Source organism: Eleginops maclovinus, chromosome 13 (genome assembly GCF_036324505.1).
Source record: "Eleginops maclovinus isolate JMC-PN-2008 ecotype Puerto Natales chromosome 13, JC_Emac_rtc_rv5, whole genome shotgun sequence".
Taxonomy (NCBI): domain Eukaryota; kingdom Metazoa; phylum Chordata; class Actinopteri; order Perciformes; family Eleginopidae; genus Eleginops; species Eleginops maclovinus.
Genome location: NC_086361.1, coordinates 5,448,080 through 5,470,172, shown reverse-complemented (window position 1 = coordinate 5,470,172; position 22,093 = coordinate 5,448,080). Strand labels below are relative to the sequence as shown.

Sequence of the window (22,093 nt, the reverse complement as noted above, 5' to 3'; positions counted from 1 at the left end):
TAATGTGTATTTACACTTTTGTATTATATACACATTTAATACATTTCAGTTTATTAATTTACTAATTTTATTTTATATTTTATTCTTACATTTTAACTATATTTTAACAAGACTGATTATTATTTTAGTTTTACTTGTATACTTTTACTGAGATCGTTAGATGTATAAAGTGTCATAAATTAAGAATATTAGAGTAATCTACTAGTAACTCTGACTTGTACTTAAAAATGCAATGAAGTGATTAGCTTATAACAGACACGCACAGTTTTAACACATTAAGTCCAGCTGCTAGTATAAATATGCGCAAACACTGCGCACCTCTGTCTCCATGGCGAAGAAGCGGAACCGGAAGAGGCGGCGAGATGTCGAAGCGCAGAATACATTATGTGAGAATTAAACAGCCTATGTAGCTGTTCCAGCTTTTATTTTTGAGGTTATTGTGTATATTAAGCTGTTTTTTTCCTATTTTATTCCACTTGGTCTATAAAGGTAAGTAAACACGTCCCTGTGTGTCCGGACCGGGCTGTAAAGTTTTGCTAGTTAGCTAGAATATTAGCTCAAAACAACGGCAGCGCCACACACAGCAGAGGTACACTTGATTCATTTACGCTTGAAGCCAAAAGGTACCGTGTTTCAATCATGTTCGCTTTCTCCTTCTCGACACATTTAAACTCCGCCCACCAGGGACGACACGATACACTAAATAAACCCTTGATAAACCACAGAAAATAAACTGAATATTGAATATAATTTTATGAGCTTTAAAGAAGTTGTCTAATATATCACAGACTAAACGTGTTTGGGTGTTGTTCATTAATTTGTTTCTATAACTTTATAACTACTTCTAAAATTGGATTATTAATGTGACCAACAGAAATTATGTTGTCAGGAGAATAGTTTTGTTATACAAATAATACCAGCACTCTGCTATCCATCGCTATGGTGAGTTAAGTGAATTTGCCTTGGTATTTTGGGACATATCACAATGAGAAATAAAGAATATAACAGAAATAACGATCTTAAATATAAAATAGAAATACACTTTAGACATGTGTAAAATATATATTTTTCTCACACTTGACAAACCCACAGGAGACATTCCTGTTTCAGAGGCTCAGTAGTATTCTCCTGATGACTATTTGGTAAACTGATCTTGTGTGGTAAACGATACGCAATAATTCAGTTCCAGGACAATTTCACTTTGTTGACATAGAGCTCCAATCTAGTGTAACAATAATGCAAACCTTTATTGTGATGCTTTAATCAATTAAACTAAATCCAGAATGTCTCTTGTTTCCCAGGGGAGGATGAGTGTGGAGACGGTGGACCGAGTGGCTGCTGTGACCAGCGGCCGGCCCAGCACACCCCTTCAGACGTCCTGGTTTGAGTTCCTCCTGGATGGCAGCCTGCTGGAGAACCACCTGCAGAAGTCATTCCCAGGTCAGATCAGCGTGACGAAGGACTAACAGTTAGTGTACAATGCCTTTAACAGATTGCTATTGGTCTCTTCATCAAATAAACCAAATTAGAAAACAGCAATACTGGTTCCAATCAGCCCTGTATCAACTGGGACACAACTTCCCTTTTGAGTTGAACATGGCTAAAATGTCTTTGCTTATGACAAAATATTTTTGATAAAAAAATATAAATATTATATATAAATTAATGTTATGCCTTGGTTATGATACAAAAATCTCTTTGTCAATACTCATTCTTGAGTTAAGCACATTATTAGTTCTAATATTTAAATGTTTTCTCTATTTTTGTATCAACTTCAAAGTTATTCAACTCAAGTCACGCTTATTTTTGTATATTGCATAATAATTACCCATTTTAATATAATCCATCTATTATTCTATATGTATAACACTTAATTGCAAAATAACATAATAGATTCTGTTGAACAGAACAGACTAGAGGATGTATATCTTACATGAGTGGACACCTTAAATAAATGGACTGCGTGCTTATACATTTCCATGTATGTGTGTGTCTGTTTCCTGTAGACCCGACCCCGGTACAGCTGATCATCCAGTTTCTAGAGCAGGCGTCCAAACCCTCGGTGAACGAGCAGAACCAGGTGCAGCCTCCAGCAGACAATCGCAGGAACCGCACGCTGAAGCTGCTGGCCCTGAAGGTCGCTGCACACATGAAGTGGGATCTGGATGCTCTGGAGAAAGGGTAAGAGTGTGTGTGAAAGGCTCTTTAATATGCTGTTAAAGCTGAGGAAGACAGTGTGAGTTTTCATGCTTTTCTTTGCTCGTCCACATTGCTTTTAAGTCAATTTGGAGTGTATAAAAGTCTAAAAATCATACAGATGTTTGGATCATACTATTATTTATCCTTTCTTCCCCTCCAGTTTGACCATTCCAGTATTAAATATGTTACTGAACGAGCTCCTGTGTGTGAGCAAAGTGCCTCCAGGGGTGAAACATGTGGATCTGGACCTCTCCACCCTGCCTCCAACTACAGCCATGGCTGTCATCATTTATAACCGCTGGTGTGTAAGATCCACAGCTGATGTTTGAAAAGAACGTCTGGCACTTCAGATTGTCTATTCCCTGTTATTTTTCATCAATTGGATTCACATTTGTCACAAAGAATAAATGCAGATGAAAGGAAAAAGACTGCATGATTAGAAAGAATAAAGTATCTTAACGTTTTTTTTTATTGTTTTGAATTCTTTTAATTTCTTTCACAGGGCCATCAGAACGATTGTGCTGAGCAGCTTTCCGGAGAAACAGACCAAACCTGGACCTCACCAGATGAACATGTAAATTCTACTCCTTCTCTTCTTGACATCCAGGCCCAGTTGCACATTTATGAAATAAAATATAACTTTATATAAGTGCATTGTTTGATTTGTTTGATTTGTTATCCTATGGTGTCTCGCAGGTTAAGTATAGTGCAGCAGGAGAAGGAGATGACTGAAAACATCCTCGCTGTGGTGAGGTTTTTTTTAATGAAAATTCTTCAAATCTACCTCGAAAAATATGTTCTGCAACCGACATTGCTGATATCTATTAACATGTTATTATGGTATTTATCCAGTATTAAACCTAATTCTAAATCATCTAAGAATGATCCAGGTATGCCTCAAAATTACAGCCTAATAAGCCTTCTTATTATAACGTATAAATAATATCCTTGTGTTTTTGTTCTAATATTTTATGGAATGGATTTAGAAAAAATGTAGCTTATATTGATCCTATTCATGTCAACCTTTCTTAGGGTCTTCTTAGGACCTTTGATTGAAGTCAGAGAAAGTTACTTGCTTCAAAACTTCAGAAAGCAGTGTTTCTATACTGGTTTACAGTATTCTCTCCATCTTCTGGTTTGACATGCATTTCATTATATCCCCCGTTACAGGAATCCTGTTTTGTCCTTTTTCAGTAGCTATGACATAATGTTTTCCCTCTCATATACCTTCCCGCTGTCAGCTGAAAGAGCAGGCGACAGACTCCATCAGCGTCCTGGAAGGAGCTCTGCAGCTGAAGAAAGATTTCTACGTTCACACTCTGAGAACTCTGGACCTGCTGGCTGCTGACGCTGCTGCCAACGGAGAGACGGAGTCCTCCACTGCAGGGCTCAGGATCAGTGCTGATGAGCTGCACTGTCAGGTCAGTGGGCAGCACAACCTCATCCAAAGTACAATCGGATGAACCTCATTGAAACAGCGAGAACTTATAAACACAATTTCCCAATGAATCTAGAGAAGAACATATGTGGAAACAAATGTCCAAAGTGCGGTTTCACTCATTGCATTTCTGGTGTGTTGAATATGAAATGTATTTGTGTTTCAGGTGAATTATGATCTGGGAGGGATTTTCTTCCAGCAAGGCTGCACAGATCAAACAGCCTATGAGAAAGCCCGGGATCACTTCAGACAGACAAAGGAACTGTTTACAAAGGTAGTTTCACTTAAGTATTACTTATGTATTTAGACTAAGTTCCTACAGTAAGGTTAGGCACACCGCTGACTCAAAACTCATTTTCATTTACGTGAAAGAACGTTAAAAACACATTATTCTGCATTCACAAAATACAAATATTATACCATTATATTGGGAATGTAAACCAAAAAACATCTTCAAATGAATTCAAGGAAACAAACATACAGTTTTTTTAAAGATAAAACAAATATGAATATACTATGTACTTATTTTATTCTAAAATGAGGCAACTGTCACAAAACCCCATTTGCACAACTTGGCTTCTTTCAGTCCTTTTATTGTATTACAGCAGTCATAATTGAAACTTTTTTTTCCAGCTGGATTCCACCGTCCACGTTCACCTGGATGAGAAACGTCTGGCTGGCTACTGGAACGCCTGCAAAGCTCTGACTGAAGACTGTGACCTGTCAGACACGCAGCACACTCCCTACAACCAGATCAACAGCCTGATCCGAGCGCACAACTACCAGGTCAGAATGAACGCTGCTGTCATCTGGACATCTGTTTGTAAAAACACACCTAAGATATAAATCAAAGTTTAATGAAAGATACCAGAAAGGAGGCACTTAAAATCATTCATAGTCCTTTATATGATGTTTTCCTCTCTCTGACAGGCTGTCATTGAAGCCTTCATCAAAGACAACGTGTGCCTCAGTTTGCCGATCAACTTCAGACGCTCTGTTCTCAGAGAGTTTCTGTACAAGGTCCAACAAGGGTGAGAAGACCATTTAATTCAAAATCATTTTTAGTGTGTGCTGCAAAGAGTCCACTTGTTTAAAGAACCTAACAAGCACCTTCTCTCTCTTTGCTCTGCAGGGAGTCCAGCCTTGACGAGGTTTGCTACAAGCTGTGTGTTTGCAACGCCGTCCGAGATGCCTTGGAAGGGGAAGTGCTCAGTGTGCGTTTCCACCAGCTGCTCCTCAAACCCAGCAAAAAGATGGTGGACTTCATTTTAGAGGTACATACTCCTCTTCCTATGTCTCAAATATGTGCGTCTAATTGGGGATTTTTACAGGAGTATTTAAAGTTTAAAGGTTCCCTATTGTGCAAAATGCACTTTTTGCTGTCTTTTATACATAAATATGTGTCCCTGGTGTCTAAGGAGACTCACAAAATACAAGCCTCTCTCTTTTGCTCCTTAGCCACATCTCTAAAAACGCGGGTACAAATGAGCTGATCCAGATTTGCTGCCGATATTACGTAATAACCGAAATGTTGGCTGGCTTTACATTGAACTCCTGTGATCTGTTTGGTATTTTAAGCAAAACACTTCACAGACAGGTTTTGTATAGATATTGCCCTACAATATATTGTTCAAATATAGCATAATAGGAGAACTCCTAGACTTTCAACCGATTTGAAGTGTTCAAACCTGGAACATACAAAAGATTTAAGTATGACTTATGCACCTATATTTCCCTTAGTCTGTGAAATCAACTATTAAATAAAGCTCAAATTAGCTTTTTAAATAATGCAAAGAGACCATATAATCCATTATCCCATCTGGTGTCAGTGAGGCAAAGAGCCTTCTGCTTACAGAAAACCATTTGTGGGAGTTTTATTTAAATAGCATGAAGATTCATAATAATCTATAGCATTTAGAAATTGTATTTTTAATGGAATCTAAATGAGAGGATTTTTTGGAATTAAAGTTTATACTGTGCCAAGGTGTTAGGAGCATGTATCTGTTTTTTCTCCCGATGAATGAATGAAAATAAAGGCTTCTGTGCATTTGAATTTAATATTCTTGGTCCTTTAGGTGTGCATACTTTCGCTGGAAAAGGACCGTCCGTCTGATACATCCAGAAGGAACATGGCAACCTTCATGAAGTGAGTATGAGCAGAGTACGGTCACCTAAAATAATGATACGCTGATGTATGTAAAGTGATAATAAAGGCTTTATTTAGTCCGAAGCTACAGCTGGCTAGAATGCAGATTGCTGTGCAGTGTTTAACATCATCTTTTGATCCTCTTCTTAATTATACTTTGGTTATTTTGCAGGACTCTGTGTGAGACCCTGCAGGAGCTGCCTCTGCTGATGGTGGTGTCCTCTCATAAGCTCTTTGTGGAGCTGCTGAAGGAGGAGGACAGGAAGGTCCTGACAGAGCAGCTGAGGAAGAGATCAGCCACCATCAACCTCAGCGCTAAGCCTCTGCCCTCCTTCTATGACATTCCAGGTACAGCACTGAGATTTTAGGGTGCCTCTTCTGTGCGTCACCTGTAAAACTGCCGGTTTGAATGTCAAAAGCTCTCAGTCTTTTTGAAGCGTCTCACTTCCTGCATTGTGTTTCAGCCTCATCAAGTGTGAGCATCGGGCAGCTGGAGCAGCAGCTCATCCTCTCACTTGAGCCCCGCAGGATCAGACAGATCCTCATCGAACTGCACGGCATGGCTGAGAGACCCTTCTGGAGGGTCAACAGTAAGGTCAGAGCTCACAAACTGACTCATGAGAGAAAACACAGATATAAGAAGCATATTGGATATCTATATTAAAAGACCTGTAAAAACTCATAAACATGAATCATTCAATACAATGCCACCATTTAGGATAAGTGGAACTTTTTTTGTGGAAAATGTATGATTGACTGTCAGATATAATGACATATTTAAAACCCCTCTTTCTGTTTCTGTGTACAGTGGGAAGTTCCTAAGGACTACATCAACGTGATCCTTGGCATCAAAGACAACCTGACAAAGGACCTGGTTTACATCCTTATGGCCAAAGGACTGCACTGCATATCAATAAAGGTAGGGCTGCACGATGTGAGGACAATATACAGTAAGGTTATAGAGACACAAATATTAGATGGGATAATTAAATGGTTATGAAAGTGTACTCAGCTGTTTTGCTGCGTTCAGTATACTGTTAAAATAGAAGATATTGCTTGCTGAATTAAGATATTGAAAGGAATTATGTCAAACATTCCTTTAATCAACAAGTTTAACATTGAATTAAATATAAAAGGCACAAATGAGAAAAATATTTATAGTTATATTTTATATATCTGTTTTACTGTAATTTCAAATCAAACTCAAAGTTTATTTATACAGCCCAATATCACAAAACACGTTTATCTCAGTGGGCTGTACGGATTAAATACAAACAACAACATTGTCAACAATAAAATCACAGGAAAATGAAAAAACAAAATAGAGTGTATAATAGAAATAAAATAAATTAAGATACAATGAATACCACAAAATGCAGGAACCAGGAGGACGAACATAGGGAATAATCTGAAACCAGCTCTGAAAGGCTTTGTTAAAAAGAAATCTCACTGCATTTAAGGTCCCCTATTATTCAATTTGAACTTTTTGATGTCTTTATACATAAATACGTGTCCCCGGTGTGTGAGGAGACTCACAAAGTGTCAGAAAATACAACCCTCTCTGTTTTCCTCCCTACCCACATCTCTAAATACGGGGGTACAAACGAGCTGATCCAGATTTGCTGCCGATATGACGTCAGATTGGAAATGTGGGTTGGCTTTACAATTAACTCCTGGCAACGTCCCGCCCATGTGACACGTCCCAATCTATTGTCCCCAATAGCGAGCTGAATCCCCTCCGCAGCACCTCTGTGTGTCTGTGTGTTCAGCAGGATGTCTGCAGGAGGGACTTAGAGTTGTTGTTTATATAATACATATAATGTCTCTGTTCTAGTGGTAAACTCTGAGAAGTGTTTCAGAAATAATGCTGGATGTGGTTTGGAACATAATATGGGGTTTAATCACCACAGCGTTTAGCTGAGTTTCCTCCTGGTAGAAAACTTTAACAGCGGAGAGAGAGCTGCATGTTCCAAAGGGGCGTGGCCAGCTTCAGCTCAGCTCAGATTTAAAGCGACAGTCACAGAATCAGCACTTCAGAAACAGGGCTGAAATAGAGGGATAGCGGACATGCTAAAATGCATGATCTGTTTGGTATTTTGAGCAAAACATGTCAGAGACATGTGTTTTTAAATATATTTAGCCTAATAGGAGACCTTTAAGCAATGTGTTCATCAATCAACTTAACAACAAGATGCCTTTGATACTACATGATATATGGTGCAGCGTCAAATAAAAGAATGCTTACAAGATCAGTGCCCAGAAATGTTACTTATTTAGACAAAAACAAAACTTTTCCTTGCTCATAATAATGCATCAAAATAATAAAAGTTATACCATAGGTTAGGAAATGTTTGAGGCACTGTAATTATTTAAACACGTACAAATGGTATATAAACTTTTATGATTATCACAGGGTTTAACTTGAAAATATAAATCCTTGCTTTCTGTCTCAGGACTTTCCTCACGCTCGGCAGCTGTTCTCCGCCTGCCTGGAGCTGGTTACCGAGTTCTCCCCGAAGCTGAGACAGGTGATGCTGAACGAGATGCTGCTGCTAGAGGTCCGTGCGCACGAGACCATGGCAGCCGAGGGCAGCAAGGAGCGACCCCCACCCGACCTGGTCAGCAGGGTGAGGGGATACCTGGAGATGAGGATACATGGTGAGAGGACGGAATCACTGGGAGTTGGCACCTGATTTTATCCTAACCATACTTTGTTTTCTGGCATTATCAATAGCTAAGAGACTTTTAGGGGCTCTCTAACAATCCATGTGGGAAGCATCACCTTTTGCTCACTCTTGCAGTGAAAATAAGGATCCTTTATTATGTTCGTTCATTATAGAACACAGAAAAACACACTGCTGCTTCTCTGTCCTGTGCAAAATACAAACACAGGCATCCCAAACCAATATAAAACACTGCGAACAATATCAGCACACACCTTCCAGATGCACTGAATTCTGTTTGTCTCCAGATCTGCCTCTGCGTCAGGTGGTGGGGGAGGAGTGTGTGGCCTTCATGTTGAACTGGAGGGAGAACGACTACCTGACCCTGCAGGTGCCGCCCTCTCTGGTCATGAACAACCCGTACATCAAGGTAAAAAGTCTGATACTGCCTCATTAATGCCCTCACACCTGAACTCTGCTGGGCTCCCATGAACACTTTGCTGGCTTTGTGGTTTTCAGAAATTGTATGTCTTAATATACAAATGAGGCATTATCTAATGCTGACATTCTTTTTGATGAATTGAGGAGAAATTGAAATAGACAAATAGACAGTTATTCAAATCTCTAAATGTTAAATTTAATGTTTTTTTTTCTTCTTAAGAATACTTAATGGATCAGTGCATAATAAAACCATGTTGTTTCCCGTAGTGTCTAGCATTAAGTAGCTTTATCTACTTGTTGCTCCTTTTCTATGTTAACTACAAAAATGATCAAGCACAACATTACAGATGCATTTAGAGACTAGCCGAATAACATAATGGAGCATTTAGCAGCTCGAAAGCCTGATATTTCCCTCAGGAATTGGAGGAGACAGAGTTAAAAGAGGAGTAAATGTTGGACTCAAATGTGTCAAATACTAAATAATAACCATGCTTTGTGTGTGCTCAATGCTTGACACCGACTTTATAAGGTGATAACAAGTCAAATAAATCAATTATTGCACATATTTGGTACCTTTTTGAAAACATTGGGATCTCCATGAGATGTTCCAAACAAAGACTTTGTGAAGATGGACCCTCCTCTGGCCGTGGGATGGAAGTAAACGCTCAGGTCTCTCGTGGTTTTCATTTGATTTATTCCCCCTCTGTTTCCTTCTGATAGATCGGTCAGCTGCTGGCTTCGACCTGCAAAGAGCTGCCGGGTCCTAAAGAGTGTCGGCGCACAGCCAAGGAGCTGTGGGACGTGGTGGTGCAGATTTGCAGCATGTCGGTCCAGCACAAAAGGAACAACGATGGCAGAGTGGGGCTCATCAAACACAGGGAGTCCTCTATGGGCATCCTGCACCGGTACGCTGCCACACACAGATTTAAGAATGACGCAAAGCACAACTATTCAGTGTATGTAAGCACACACAGCTGAGACTTACGCTAATGCTGGTTTGCTTTTTTTCTCTAACCCATTTAGGAGCAAATTCATCACTTTCATCAAGAAACTTAGAGTAAGTCATCAATAAACCAAACAGTCAAAACATTAAATCCATATTGGATGAGGTGCCGATGGTGCAAATGTGTCGTCTTGTTTCCCACAGGAGCCGCTGGTGCTGACAACCCTCATCTCCCTGTTTGTCAGGTTCCACAGCATAGTGCGGGTACGTCTGTGATTCCAGCTGTTCGATTTACAAATGTTCCACATCGATGGCACCCTGCGGAGTATTACATAGGCTGTGTGGTGTAGGACTCATTTTGGTTGCAACTTTAGCAAGTTTTAGCTTAACCTTTACCAATCATAGTAGGGAAATGTAGGTTCCAGAGCAGCAAAAGCAGTGAGAGGTAAACAGATGATAGGGCCGGTTATAGTTCACTCAAAGAGAATAAGAATACAAATGTAAAGGAACAGTACATATTAGATTAACAACAATAGAATTAGGTCAAAAAAGTTGTCAAGTGTCCTTAATTGTTTTTAACTAATTTTCATACAAGATTATCCTGTTATTTTACTTAAGTTTAAGCTTAACCTTTATTCATCACCCTAGGGTTATTCATGTTTCAAAGCAGCAAGAGAAGTAAAAGGCAGACACATGGTTTGGCAGGTAAATTCACACAAGGAGAAAAAAATATGTAAGGAACAGTTTTTATTAAAATTACAACATTAGAATAAGGTAAAACAAGTTCTGTAAAATGTCCTTAATTTATGAATGATTTTCATACAACATAACATATTTTGTGTTATATTTTTAATTAAGATAAGCTTGTATTAATCCCTGTAGGGAAATGTAGGTTTCAGAGCAGGGTGAGACAGGTAAGACTTCAAACGTTAAGGGACTGTGTAAATAACTCAAGTAGAACGGCTGTTCACTAAAAGCCTGGGCGAAGATTGCGTAACTTTTTACTTCATCACAAGATTTTATTGAACATTTCAGTAAATCCAGCCAGAATATCCTCTCTTCTTGGTCAACTGAAGGCGTTTTTAAATCTTAAAGAGGCCCTATCATGCTTTTCTCTTTATTTATAGTGTGTTATACAGGTTTTTGTGCATGAAAATGGTCTGCAAAGGCTGAAATCCCTATGTTCCTCCAGAGGGAGTTTCTCTCCCACCCCCCTGCCTGAAACGCCTCCATTGGACTATGTTTTCTTCCGTAACATAATGACATCACTGTGTTACACTTGCACTTCTATCGGCTAGCGCTCCAACACATTCTACATGATAGGGTAAGGGGCGGGACAGCTCTAAGAGTTTGACCAATCACAACAGAGCCGGCCAGCTAAACAATCAGAGCAGACTGGTTTCTGGTTTCAGACAGAGGGTGAAAAGAGGTGCTGCAGCACAGGCAGTATGAGAAACATAAAGAGCTTTCTGAACATTGAAGCATGGAGACATACAAAACACAAACATGAACCTGAACCTTAAAACTACATTTTAGTCTCATCATTTTTCGTGGAGATTATTGCATGTTGATCAGCAGCAGCCGTTGTTGCGTTCTCATCTTAAACTCTTGGTGCTGGCAAAAATGAAAAAGGGCTTCAGTGTCGCTCTAGGAGAATGAATACCATGTGTCAATCTGGACACTGAGTTGTTCTCTGCTTATCACTGATTCTCTCCTGGGTAACGTTCTGTTTCCTCCCTCTTTAGGATGATATTGTAAATGAAGTGACAGCCGAACACCTCACCATCTGGCCGTCTACTCTGCTAAAGTAAGAACTATTTTTTTCATGGTGAAATATTACAGTTTTTCAAACAAAGCCACTTAACGTCACTGTGTGTGTGTACCAGCATTCAGGCAGTGGATGTGGAGGCTGTGGCGGTGACAGTCAAAGAGCTGGTGTCCTATGCCCTCACCCTGAACCCTAACAACCAGTCCTGGCTCATCACACAGGCAGACATCTACTTTGGTGAGGAACGCACCAGCAGCAACCCTTCGTTTCCTGTTGTGACATCTGCAGTCAGAAGATGTGTCATGACATGTCACGTCTCAGTTTCCCTAAAGCCTGCTGTTTCTTTCTCGGTTTTCAGTTACCAATCAGTACTCTGCTGCTCTGAACCTTTACCTCCAGGCCGGGGCCGTGTGCTCAGACTTCTTCACCAAAGCTGTGGCTCCTGACGTCTACACCGACCAGGTACACACAGGAAACCCCTACTTTCAATCTGAACAGCAACACATTCTGATCCAATCAACAGCCAACTAAAACAAGTTTCTACAGTCTGACAATTTCAATACTACAACATCATGTAAACCTATGTGACATCTCGGTTGCAGGCCCAAATGTGTCGTGATTAATCCTTAAAATAACTCTGTCGCCTGCAGGTCCTGAAGAGGATGATCAAGTGCTGCTCAATGATGAACTGCCACACACAGGTCAGAGGTCATGTAGTCTTTTTAGACGGTGTGATAGTTTGTTTCAGAGTACAGTACACACTTTTTTGTCATTTATTTTTTTAAACAGAATCATTTCTTTAGTGCCTGCTTTTCCATGTTTAACTCGGTTACCTGTTGTCCTTATCAGGTGGCTGTTCTCTGTCAGTTTCTGCGAGAGGTGGACTACATGACGGCATTTAAAGCTCTTCAAGAACAGAACAGGTAGGACACAGTACAGTAAAGATTGACTGTGCTGTTCTGGACACCGCTCACCTCTTCTTTTGTCAACAGTCACGATGCCATGGACTCGTTCTACGACTACATCTGGGACGTCACCATCCTGGAGTACCTCACCCGTATCCTTCCTGTTAATGATTCTAAACTGCCTTATATCATACGCAGCTGATCGTACTTTAGGAAATAACTTTTAGATTCTGTTCTGAAAAGAAAAAAACGCTATCACTACGAGGTCCATTTTTCCCTTTTCCTTGACAGTGTGTTAAGATATTCATCACAAACGGGGCGAGACGGAAAAGAGACAAATAGCGGTAGGCAGTTCAAACCCCAGTTGGTTAAAGGTTTACTTTAACTGCTTTTGCACCAGGCTGTATATATAAAAACAGAATCAACTAAAATTCCACTCCCTTAAAGTTCAATCTATCTTTTTAAATATGAATCAAGTTTGTTGCTGTCATTTTGATCGAACTTTAATGTTGTTCAAATGGGGTTTGGAAGTCAGTTCTCTACCATGTCTGCCGATTGAAAATGCTTATAACCAAGTGGTTAAAAATGCTGTTGAAAGGGGTAAGATCTAAAACTCCAAATCAAGTCAACCAAATGTTGATAACCCTATGCTTCCAGAGAGGCTACAGTAATATGTCCTGCGTTCCCTCAGATCAAAGCTATCGGCCAGACGGAGCTGAACACCAGTAACCCGGAGGAGGTGCTGCAGCTGGCGGCTCAGAAGAGGAAGAAGAGGTTCCTGCAGGCCATGGCCAAACTCTACTTCTAGGAAACGTGTGAACCACCGTCAAGACACGGGGGGATTGTATATTTTTTATTTTGTGGTAAAATAAACTTCTAAAATAAATACAGTTCATTTGTACACTTGCAATCATTTAAAATCAGAATAAGAAAATAAATTGCCCTGAGTTACACAAACAATGGCTTGTTTACAACAGCAAGAATATGTTCTTTAATCAGCTGGAGCTTTCCTCAAAGGAAACAAGCTATACTGAAAAATCATGTTTACACATTAGCTGTGGCATTAACAGTTTCAATCCATTTTACAAACTATTTCACATTTTATCTGACCCTGGAGCAGTGTTTCAAAGATGTATCTGTTGACATCAACATATTTCATATGCTACAAAAGTAAACAATTGCACACTTTCATTTCCTAGAAATGACAATTCCACTCTGAAAACATTTATTTTCTGAATTAAGGCACCCAGTTGCTAAAATCAATCATAAAAAAAAAGCTTTGGCCAATATTTAGAAAGATATGACCCTGGATAATGCATTCAGTGGCACATTTCCCGTCCGCAGGGGGAAGTAAACCATCAGTGTTGCAGTTTACAGTCTGTTCCCGCCTCTGGTTTGGAGCAGTTTCCAGTACACTCGAGCTTTTCTTGTTGGGACCTGAACCCCGTGTCCTGTTCAATCACACTCTTCAGAGTCTTCCTCTTAAGCTTCAGTATGAGCAGCTTTTCTCCGTGCTGCTGGGAGGAGTGAGGAACTGGCCGTTCACTTCGTTCTGACTGACGCCCTGCTGAAATAAGACAAGTAAAAAGTCAGAAACCAATAAAATAACTGCATTCATTAATATTATTAGGTGTTTTGGCAGTTGTTTTTTTAGTATCCTTAAACGATACAGCTCTATAACATGTTTTAATAATGGTCCCTTGAGTTACAGGTGTGTTAATTCAAAATAAAAGAACTCCACACCCACTGAGTCCATTCCCCTAACTAAGTCCATTGAATTTGCAAAAGTTTAAATGTTTCAGGCTTTGTATTTATAGTCCATTTTAAACTAAATGTTGACAATTTTCTTGATTATTTAGTGGATAAAAAAAACAGTCAAACCGCACTATATTCTGCTCCATTATCCAAGTTCCTACTGTGACTCTTTGTCATACATCACAATAAACTGGACATGTGTTTAGTTTAGTACATGTCACTGTTGTGGCCTTCAAGAGTTGTGATGAAAACAAGACCACTACCATACTGTGAACAATGTATTTCAAGCCACTCCTAAAAGTTGAAATATCCATATCATCGGTCCTTCAAATTCAATCCAACTCTTACTTTGTTTGGGAAGAATGCATTTACTCTTTAATAACACTTGGCTCTTATTGTTAAGGAGGCTAAATGAATTGAGCGTAAGTCATCCGGGGAAGATCAACTAATGTAATATCTCAACAGAAAATACGAACCAGCATGGTCATGTAGTCCAGGTGCGTCTGGATGTTGTGTCTGTCTTCTTTCTTTATTCTTACAAAGTCTCTCAGTGCCGCTGTGCCACAAAAGCCAACTGCCTCCACAGAGGGGGCCATCCAGCTCACACACTGCTGCAGGGAGTGTGTACACAGACCTGAGAACACACAGTTAAACACATTTACACACTGTTGGTGGGAACATAACGCTTTGAATAACAGCTCAGAAACTGAAATCTGTGCCTCAGCTCTTTCGGATACAATGCTAATCTTACCTGAAACTTTCTCCACTGTTTCTTGATTAATGAAATGGCTCAGCACCGAGGCAGCCAACACTCGATACTCAAAGTCCAGAGAGTTTATGTTGAGCATACACAAGTCTAAAAGCTGGAAAACACAAAAAGATACAAGAGAAAAAAGTATTAGACATGAGCCAGACTTAAACAGAAAAATAAATAGCATTTATACAAGCTTGAGTCTCTTTTTCTTAAGTTACAGGACATGAACATGTGTTATTGCCATAAATACTGACACATAGCTTTACTCTGGTATAACATATAGAAAGACAAGAGATATATCTGATTGAATACTGCTGAGGTAGTGCGGTTCATCTGAATAAAACCCAAAAAACAACACTTGCTCATTTTTAGTTTTTTTAACTTAACTGTGAGACAGTGATTTGTGTCAGTATGTGTGCTTAGAAATTGAGAATCTGATCCTAACACCTACCCGTGTCATTTGCACGTAAGCCTCCTGTGGAAACTGCGACTCCAGCAGGTCAGAGTTTGTGGTCATCGATGCCATCTGGAAGTAAAGCTTCAGCCAGGAGACGGCTGTTTCAGGACACAGGTTCCACCTCAGTGCCTGTGTGAAATAGCGCAAGTTGAGTTATACAAATATCACAGCTGTCTTATTGATACAATTAAGAATAAGGAGTCAAAATGTCAATATGTAGGTATACTTATTAAAGTATTACCTTCAAAATGATGAGCTCCATCTGCAGGATCTCCTCTTCATAGTAAGTCCCTGCAGTCACATAGGCCATCTGTGAGAGCTTGGGGGGACAGGCTTCCTACAATTAGAGAAAAATGGCTTCATAATTAGAAAAACAACCAGTCATATCCAAACAAAATGCAGCTGTGAAGCCATCAAGCATAAATACCTCCTTGAAAGTGTATTGACACAGGTTTTGATTCTCAAATTGCTGCAGGTTTTAGTTTGTTACAATGATTCGATGCCTGCCCATTGGTCCTTACCTCCATCTTGGATGCTATAAACAGACAGGTTATCCCGATGAGCTGCAGCATGTTCTTCTCAATGTTCTCCTGCGTCAACATGAAGCGGTCAAAGTAATCCTGAGCCAGGTAGAACGTCTGCCTGTGGAGAATGTAGGCCTCACTCACCTGAGGAAACAATGACAAAAAAGAAAGAAGGTTAACACTTCTCTGTGATGATGGATCTATGGTAAAGTCATTTACAGTACTTTTTCAATATTTGTTTCAGTTTTGATACTATTAGGGGAACATTTCATAATTGGAAAACTGAAATTGAGTTTTAGTAGCCTGATATTACATTTCATTATAATAAACAAGGCTTGAGCACTAGTTTACAGACATAAATGTTTAACTGACAAATATTTCATGGAGCATGTTTGTGTGTTTCGTTAAGAACCATTTACTATAGAAAAAGTACAAGCAAGACTAACGTACCTCAATTAACCAGTCAAGGAGTATCGATCTCATTCTGGGTTGTAATGCGGGGTGTTTCTGCATGAAGCTCTTGCTGTGTCTGTAATTCTGCTCCCTGCCCACCATCTTCACCCACACATCTTCAGGAGATCCCCATCTGTCACAGGCAGAAAAACACAGGTGCAACAAATAGTCATTAACCAAATAAATAAAAAACCAAATGGGCAACTAGAACGTCCTAGTGTTTTCGTGTTCTGACATTACAATAAATGAAATATTGTTGGGTTTATGAAGACTATATTAAACTGTCCAGCAGAGGATATCAGTGAGAAGTAAATTAGTCATACAAGGCTGAATGATAAATGAAACTCACCCAAGAGGAGGCAGAGGGGACGGCTGAACAAGTGTATATGTGGAAGTGAGAACTGCCTCACAGTCGACTCCCTTCACAGCAGCTTTGATGAGAACACAAGGCTCAGCTACACACTCAAGTACTGTATAATTCTGAAATAGAAACGAGAACATTGAATGCAACATAGGTTTATGAACAGAGAGTTATAAACAGCAGAGGATACTTCTGCAGAGCCGATATGATCTTGAAGAAAAGGACGCGTTTCTATTTTGCCCTTCCCATGACCTAAAGGCAGGTTACACAGTTCAATGGGAGGACCTGAGTGATGTTTGGGGGGAGTAAGAAGGATTTGGCTCTTAATAACTTTAGTGTATTCTTTTGAATCCCTGATGGCACTCTTTGCTCCTAATTTTACTTAAAGAAAACAGTACCTAACTTTGTTAACTGTATTTTTTGTGACCTTGAACAGACTTCACTAATAGATATTTTGTAATGCCAGAATTTCTAAGAACAAGGTTTTCAGCTTCTCAGATATGGAGATGTCCTGTCATTAAATAGTGAATATCTTATCACATAGATATCGTTTTGGTTTTAATCTGAGAAAAAGATATTTTTTAAGACTTGCCAATATTTAGGATATAAATACCCCTTACAGTTTATTCCACATTCTATATACATATAATCTGTGAACTACTCTAAATTCAAAAGCTTTTTGCACTTGTGGTTAGATGATTAACTATAGTTCATTGTCTTAGTACCTGTACTCTGCACAATGACAATTAAGTAGAATCTATTCTAATGACAGACATACCTTCTCACACTGCAGCTTTGACGGGGGCTGGATCTTTTTTCTGTTGCTTTGCTGAAAAGGAAGGAAATAAGTTGTATGTCAGATGTCTGTGTATATAACAACTAATCAAAAGTGTTCTGTAGCCTCATAAATTACTTGTTTATTACCTTAGTTACTTTGCCTTTCTGCCCTGGAGCGTTTTCAAATCTGTTCTGCAAGCGACCACTGCAAAGAAAACACATTGAACACAACATGGAGCTGTAGATTTTACAACAGAACAACTAGCTAATCATCACACATAATAATTCATATAGCAGCACAATGGGTCTTTACCTTCGTCTAGGCATGGTTGTGGATGTTTCTGTGAGAGCAAAGTTAGAGTTAACCAGGAAGTTGGCTCTCTTATGGAAACAGCTTCAACCAGCTGCAGCAACCTTGCACAAAACAAAGATGCATTCAAAACCGAGCCCAATGAAAATACACTTTCATACTGTCACAATTTAAGTCTAAACATACCGCCAACCTTATTAATGAGCGCGTAAAATAAGCACACTCACCAACAGCCAATCTGCAGCTAAAGCCACACTTTATATGGCCTTTAGGGATATGCGAGGGCTGAAGATCCTGCAGTTTTAAGCTACAAAACCACCGTGAACGCTACAAAGAAACATGCAGTGAAAGCCCCCCCCAAAAAGCTACAACTCTAGCAGCAACACAAAGGCCTGGGGAGGACATTTTGAGTAGTACCAGTGATACGATGGCTTGAATTCAATACTAACCGAGAACTACACGATCAATAGTTATGCAACAACCGATACGTTATGGTTTGTTTTACGTGATATGTATAGTTAGTTACATCATCATTTCGACGCATTAATATCCGACTTTACAAACCAGGAACACACAGCAAAGTACTCATTCAAACGCTGCTTCCTCACCACATATATTCCAATAAAAGTCACCACCACTTCTTCTTATATCCAGCTAGTATTTGCTAACTGTGATGCTTGCTTGCTAAGCACATTACAACTCTACCTACAAGCTCGACAACAACCGAGTTTACAAAATTATCAGTAAAATAACAAACAAACTACTGTTTTAAATGTAGCATATACGTACACACTACCCCATAACTTACTTGTAAATGACCCAGAACTATAAAGGTACAACTCGTGGCTAAAGAGGTTAGCTAACTCTTCAGGAGCCGTAATGTTTGCAGCTTACCGAGTCGGTTCCGAGCCCAAATTAAACTCGATTCCAGTTGGCGCTGGCGCCAACGACTCAGCATCTGCCGCACATTGCGCATGTGTGTAAATACTCCCAACCCTCAATCTGACAGCTCTTTACCTCAAACATTACCTAGAGATTGCAATAGGTTGACATATAACGTCTAGACAACTAACTGTAATGGTGTAGTCATTCACTTTATGTATTTGTTCTATTCGTTTTATTTTCAACCTCTCTAATCCGGCAATAGGAGTTTGTTCGCTAACTAACGTTAAACTAGCAACTTAATAGACAAACATTAGGGTAGTGTTTATTTTCTTAAATCAAATGTTTGGTTTAAGTATTATTACGTTTTTATTGTTATAGGAAACTTGTAAAAAATACATGAATCCTATATTAACATTTCTTTTTTTTGTTTCTGTCAGTTGCTTTTTCCGGTCGGTCTGTGGTGGGCGGGGCTACAGAACAGCACAGCCAATAAGAGAGCAAGAAGATTTGAGCGCGTGCTCTTGGCGCCGGATGTAAACAAAGCAGGCAGCTGTCAAGGCTGTCAGGCTGAGGGATCCAACAGAGTTTTACAGGGTCATGTCAAAAGTCATAAAAACAGACATCTTACATCTCCTCTGTAATAATAAAGTTTATAAATCCTTCTTCTTTTTTTTAAACCAAAAAATTATTGAAAGTCTGTCATTTCTAATCAGCCTTTCAAATACCAGCCGCAGGTAAAGTGTAGTTCGTATCCATGTGAATAGGTCGAGATATTTAAACTTTTTTAATGTTTGTATATACGTAAATGTATTTTATTTTCCATTATATTGCTGATATTCAATTGTATCATAAAATATTTAGTGATGGTTTATACATTTGATGTGATGTGTGAGTGGTGTGGAATTGAATTTCATTGTGACTTTCTGTGAATACTGTGAAAAGTCTGGAACCGGCACCACCACAAACTTGATATAATGTCGCCCCCTTGTGGATAAATATAGTTATACGTCGTAACTTTAAAACAAAATAACATTGAATTTAACCCAAAGTTGAGAGACATTTTGTAGCTCACCAGACTCCCCCCCAATACCTTATGAATTTAATCACTGGACCATGAGTTGGTTATTGTATTATTCAGTTTTATTATTATTGTTCTGGACTTGGTCCCGCAGTTCATGGTAAATAAAATCATACTACATATGATATCTTAAATATAATGTTAAATGCACCATCATTTCGATGTAACAGCATCAATTTAACACAAGTTAAATGCAATACATTACATAGAATTACTAAATGACATGAACTTTCTCTATAGGATCATCTTTTCCAAGTGCCTAGTTGTAATGTAAAGAGAGCACTTTATTTATTATTATTAAAATACTCCTGAGGTGTCAGGATCAGTGTTGGGTGTAACGCATTACAAAAGTAACGGAGTTACAGTAATGTATTACTTTTAGCTCTAACGCAGTAATATAACGCATTACTTCTGAAATGTGGGTAATGTTAGAGCCAGTATTTTGTTTTTGCCTAGAAAGGCCACCTAATTATGACGTTTGTAGTCAACTCACTGTAAAGGACTACAAAAATCCCACGGCCCCGGGCTAAAAGACACAGTAATGGGCAACCTGTGTGGGAGACGCCGTCGAGGAACAGTTTTTAACCTTACAAACCTTACAAACTGTACACATCGTACAAGTACCATTGATAGAAATACAAGGAAGGAAGTTATAGGGGAAGAATATACAGCAGGTTACAGGGCCGTGCAGAGGCTCCACTAACATGTTACTAATATCCAGAGGTGGGACCAAGTCATTGTTTTGCAAGTCACAAGTTAGTCTCAAGTCTTTGCTTTCAAGTCCCGAGTCAAGTCCCAAGTCAAGACCGACAAGTCTCAAGTCAAGTCCTACCGTTTCAGTTTCAAGTCCTTTCGAGTCCTTTTAACAATGGAGAAATAATATTTACACAAATCATGTGTGCTTTTAAGATCTGTATATATTTATCAAACCAAGAACATTGTTCAAACACATTTGAAATAAACAAAGGCAAATGTAATTTCCACAGAAAGTGCTGACATTGTATTTCCATTGCTTATTGTACTATAACTCTCTCAAAAGATCCTCACTTTTGCAAAACACTCTTCCCCTTAAAACTTAAATCTAGCCTTGGACTAAAAAACATGTCTTCGCCCTCAAACAGGTATTTGGAGGATCACAAAAACAGTTGAATGTAACTTTTCCAAATGTGTTACCACTTTACAAAAAATATTTCAGTCTTTTTAACTCATTTCAAAACCTAATTGTAACCTTAACCTTTTCAAACATGTTACCACTTTATACAAGATATCCTCACTCCCAAAAAAGTGTGTGGGTGTGTGTGTGTGTGTGTGTGTGTGTGTGTGTGTGTGTGTGTGTGTGTGTGTGTGTGTGTGTGTGTGTGTGTGTGTGTGTGTGTGTGTGTGTGTGTGTAAGGGGACTAGATGTGAAGTGTCATGAACATGACAATGAACAGAGTTGTGCTTTTCTATGTCAGGGCGCTCAGCTGCATTGCAACTACAAAAGATCAAATTGGCCAAAAGTCTGTCAGTCATTTGTTCACAATGGGGAGCACTAGAGGCAGGCACTGCCAAGACCCTGGTGACCACTCGGAAGAGTGAAGGAAGAGACTTCATGTTCAGTGCCCAGAACAAAAGGGCGTTCTGTCCTTCGGCTGTGTCTAGGTAGTGACTTAGCTGTAGTGCTGGAGTGGTCCCAACATCCTTCTTCTGCCTCTTATGGTATGCAGCAAACAGCCCTTCTCCTTGTCCAAGGTCCTCTTGCTCTTCTTCATCAACCAGAGGCACAGAGCTTTAGATGATCACACTGGAGAACTGTCTTTACTTGCCTTGCAGAGTTGAGTTCCATCTTGTGTTGACTGCAGCAGGGGCGCCTTTCTGTTCCCCAAATTCACTATCAAACACATCTTTGAATGTTGTGTGCAGCAATGAGCTAAGTTTTGATAACTTGGAAAGAGAAGGACATGCCACTTTTGTTTCTTTCAAACCGTCTCCCACCACCAGCTGAAGAGTATGCGCAAAACACTCCAGGCGCTGTTTCTTCGCCATAGCAGCATCTACCGTTTGCTGTTCTTCCAGGGTCACACCAGAGATCAGGGTCATCAAGATGATCTCCGTCATCATCCTCTTGTTCACTGGGGAAGCACACAGTGAATGCCTTTCGCATTAGCAACATTGTCACTAATAATGTAGTCCAATTTATCTTTGATGTTTTATTCATTGCATTTTGACTCAAATTGGTCACAGATTCGTTCAGCTG

The 22,093-nt window shown here is 39.4% G+C and overlaps 2 protein-coding genes across 6 annotated transcripts; one reads left to right on the top strand and one right to left on the bottom strand.

The window, feature by feature from the left end:
• The first annotated feature begins 333 nt into the window (after positions 1 to 333).
• Positions 334 to 13,404, top strand: ints8 (integrator complex subunit 8). 2 transcript variants are annotated; one of them, XM_063899601.1, is made up of 28 exons: positions 334 to 386; positions 1,302 to 1,440; positions 2,007 to 2,181; positions 2,360 to 2,500; positions 2,702 to 2,773; positions 2,896 to 2,947; positions 3,441 to 3,620; positions 3,804 to 3,911; positions 4,271 to 4,423; positions 4,568 to 4,668; positions 4,770 to 4,911; positions 5,713 to 5,783; positions 5,956 to 6,131; positions 6,248 to 6,378; positions 6,592 to 6,702; positions 8,237 to 8,441; positions 8,755 to 8,876; positions 9,608 to 9,792; positions 9,911 to 9,944; positions 10,035 to 10,094; positions 11,576 to 11,637; positions 11,717 to 11,835; positions 11,957 to 12,060; positions 12,249 to 12,299; positions 12,448 to 12,521; positions 12,591 to 12,655; positions 12,804 to 12,847; positions 13,195 to 13,404. In XM_063899601.1, exons 1-28 carry the CDS (start codon positions 363 to 365, stop codon positions 13,309 to 13,311), a joined length of 3,018 nt encoding a protein of 1,005 aa, XP_063755671.1. In that variant the 5' UTR covers positions 334 to 362; the 3' UTR covers positions 13,312 to 13,404. The 2 variants fall into 2 exon arrangements, with proteins under 2 accessions (XP_063755671.1, XP_063755670.1); XM_063899600.1 differs by having other exon boundaries at positions 343 to 489.
• Positions 13,344 to 18,977, bottom strand: LOC134875153 (G1/S-specific cyclin-E2-like). 4 transcript variants are annotated; one of them, XM_063899603.1, is made up of 12 exons: positions 18,789 to 18,977; positions 17,898 to 17,998; positions 17,732 to 17,789; positions 17,586 to 17,636; positions 16,796 to 16,926; positions 16,444 to 16,579; positions 15,991 to 16,137; positions 15,711 to 15,806; positions 15,464 to 15,598; positions 15,010 to 15,121; positions 14,735 to 14,892; positions 13,344 to 14,070 (listed from the first exon to the last, which is right to left on the bottom strand). In XM_063899603.1, the coding sequence occupies exons 2-12, from the start codon at positions 17,909 to 17,911 to the stop codon at positions 13,993 to 13,995; spliced, it is 1,116 nt and encodes a 371-aa protein (XP_063755673.1). In that variant the 5' UTR covers positions 17,912 to 17,998; positions 18,789 to 18,977; the 3' UTR covers positions 13,344 to 13,992. The 4 variants fall into 4 exon arrangements, with proteins under 4 accessions (XP_063755673.1, XP_063755675.1, XP_063755672.1 ...); XM_063899605.1 differs by having other exon boundaries at positions 15,991 to 16,059; positions 18,703 to 18,845; XM_063899602.1 differs by having other exon boundaries at positions 18,703 to 18,844.
• Positions 18,978 to 22,093: the final 3,116 nt, after the last annotated feature.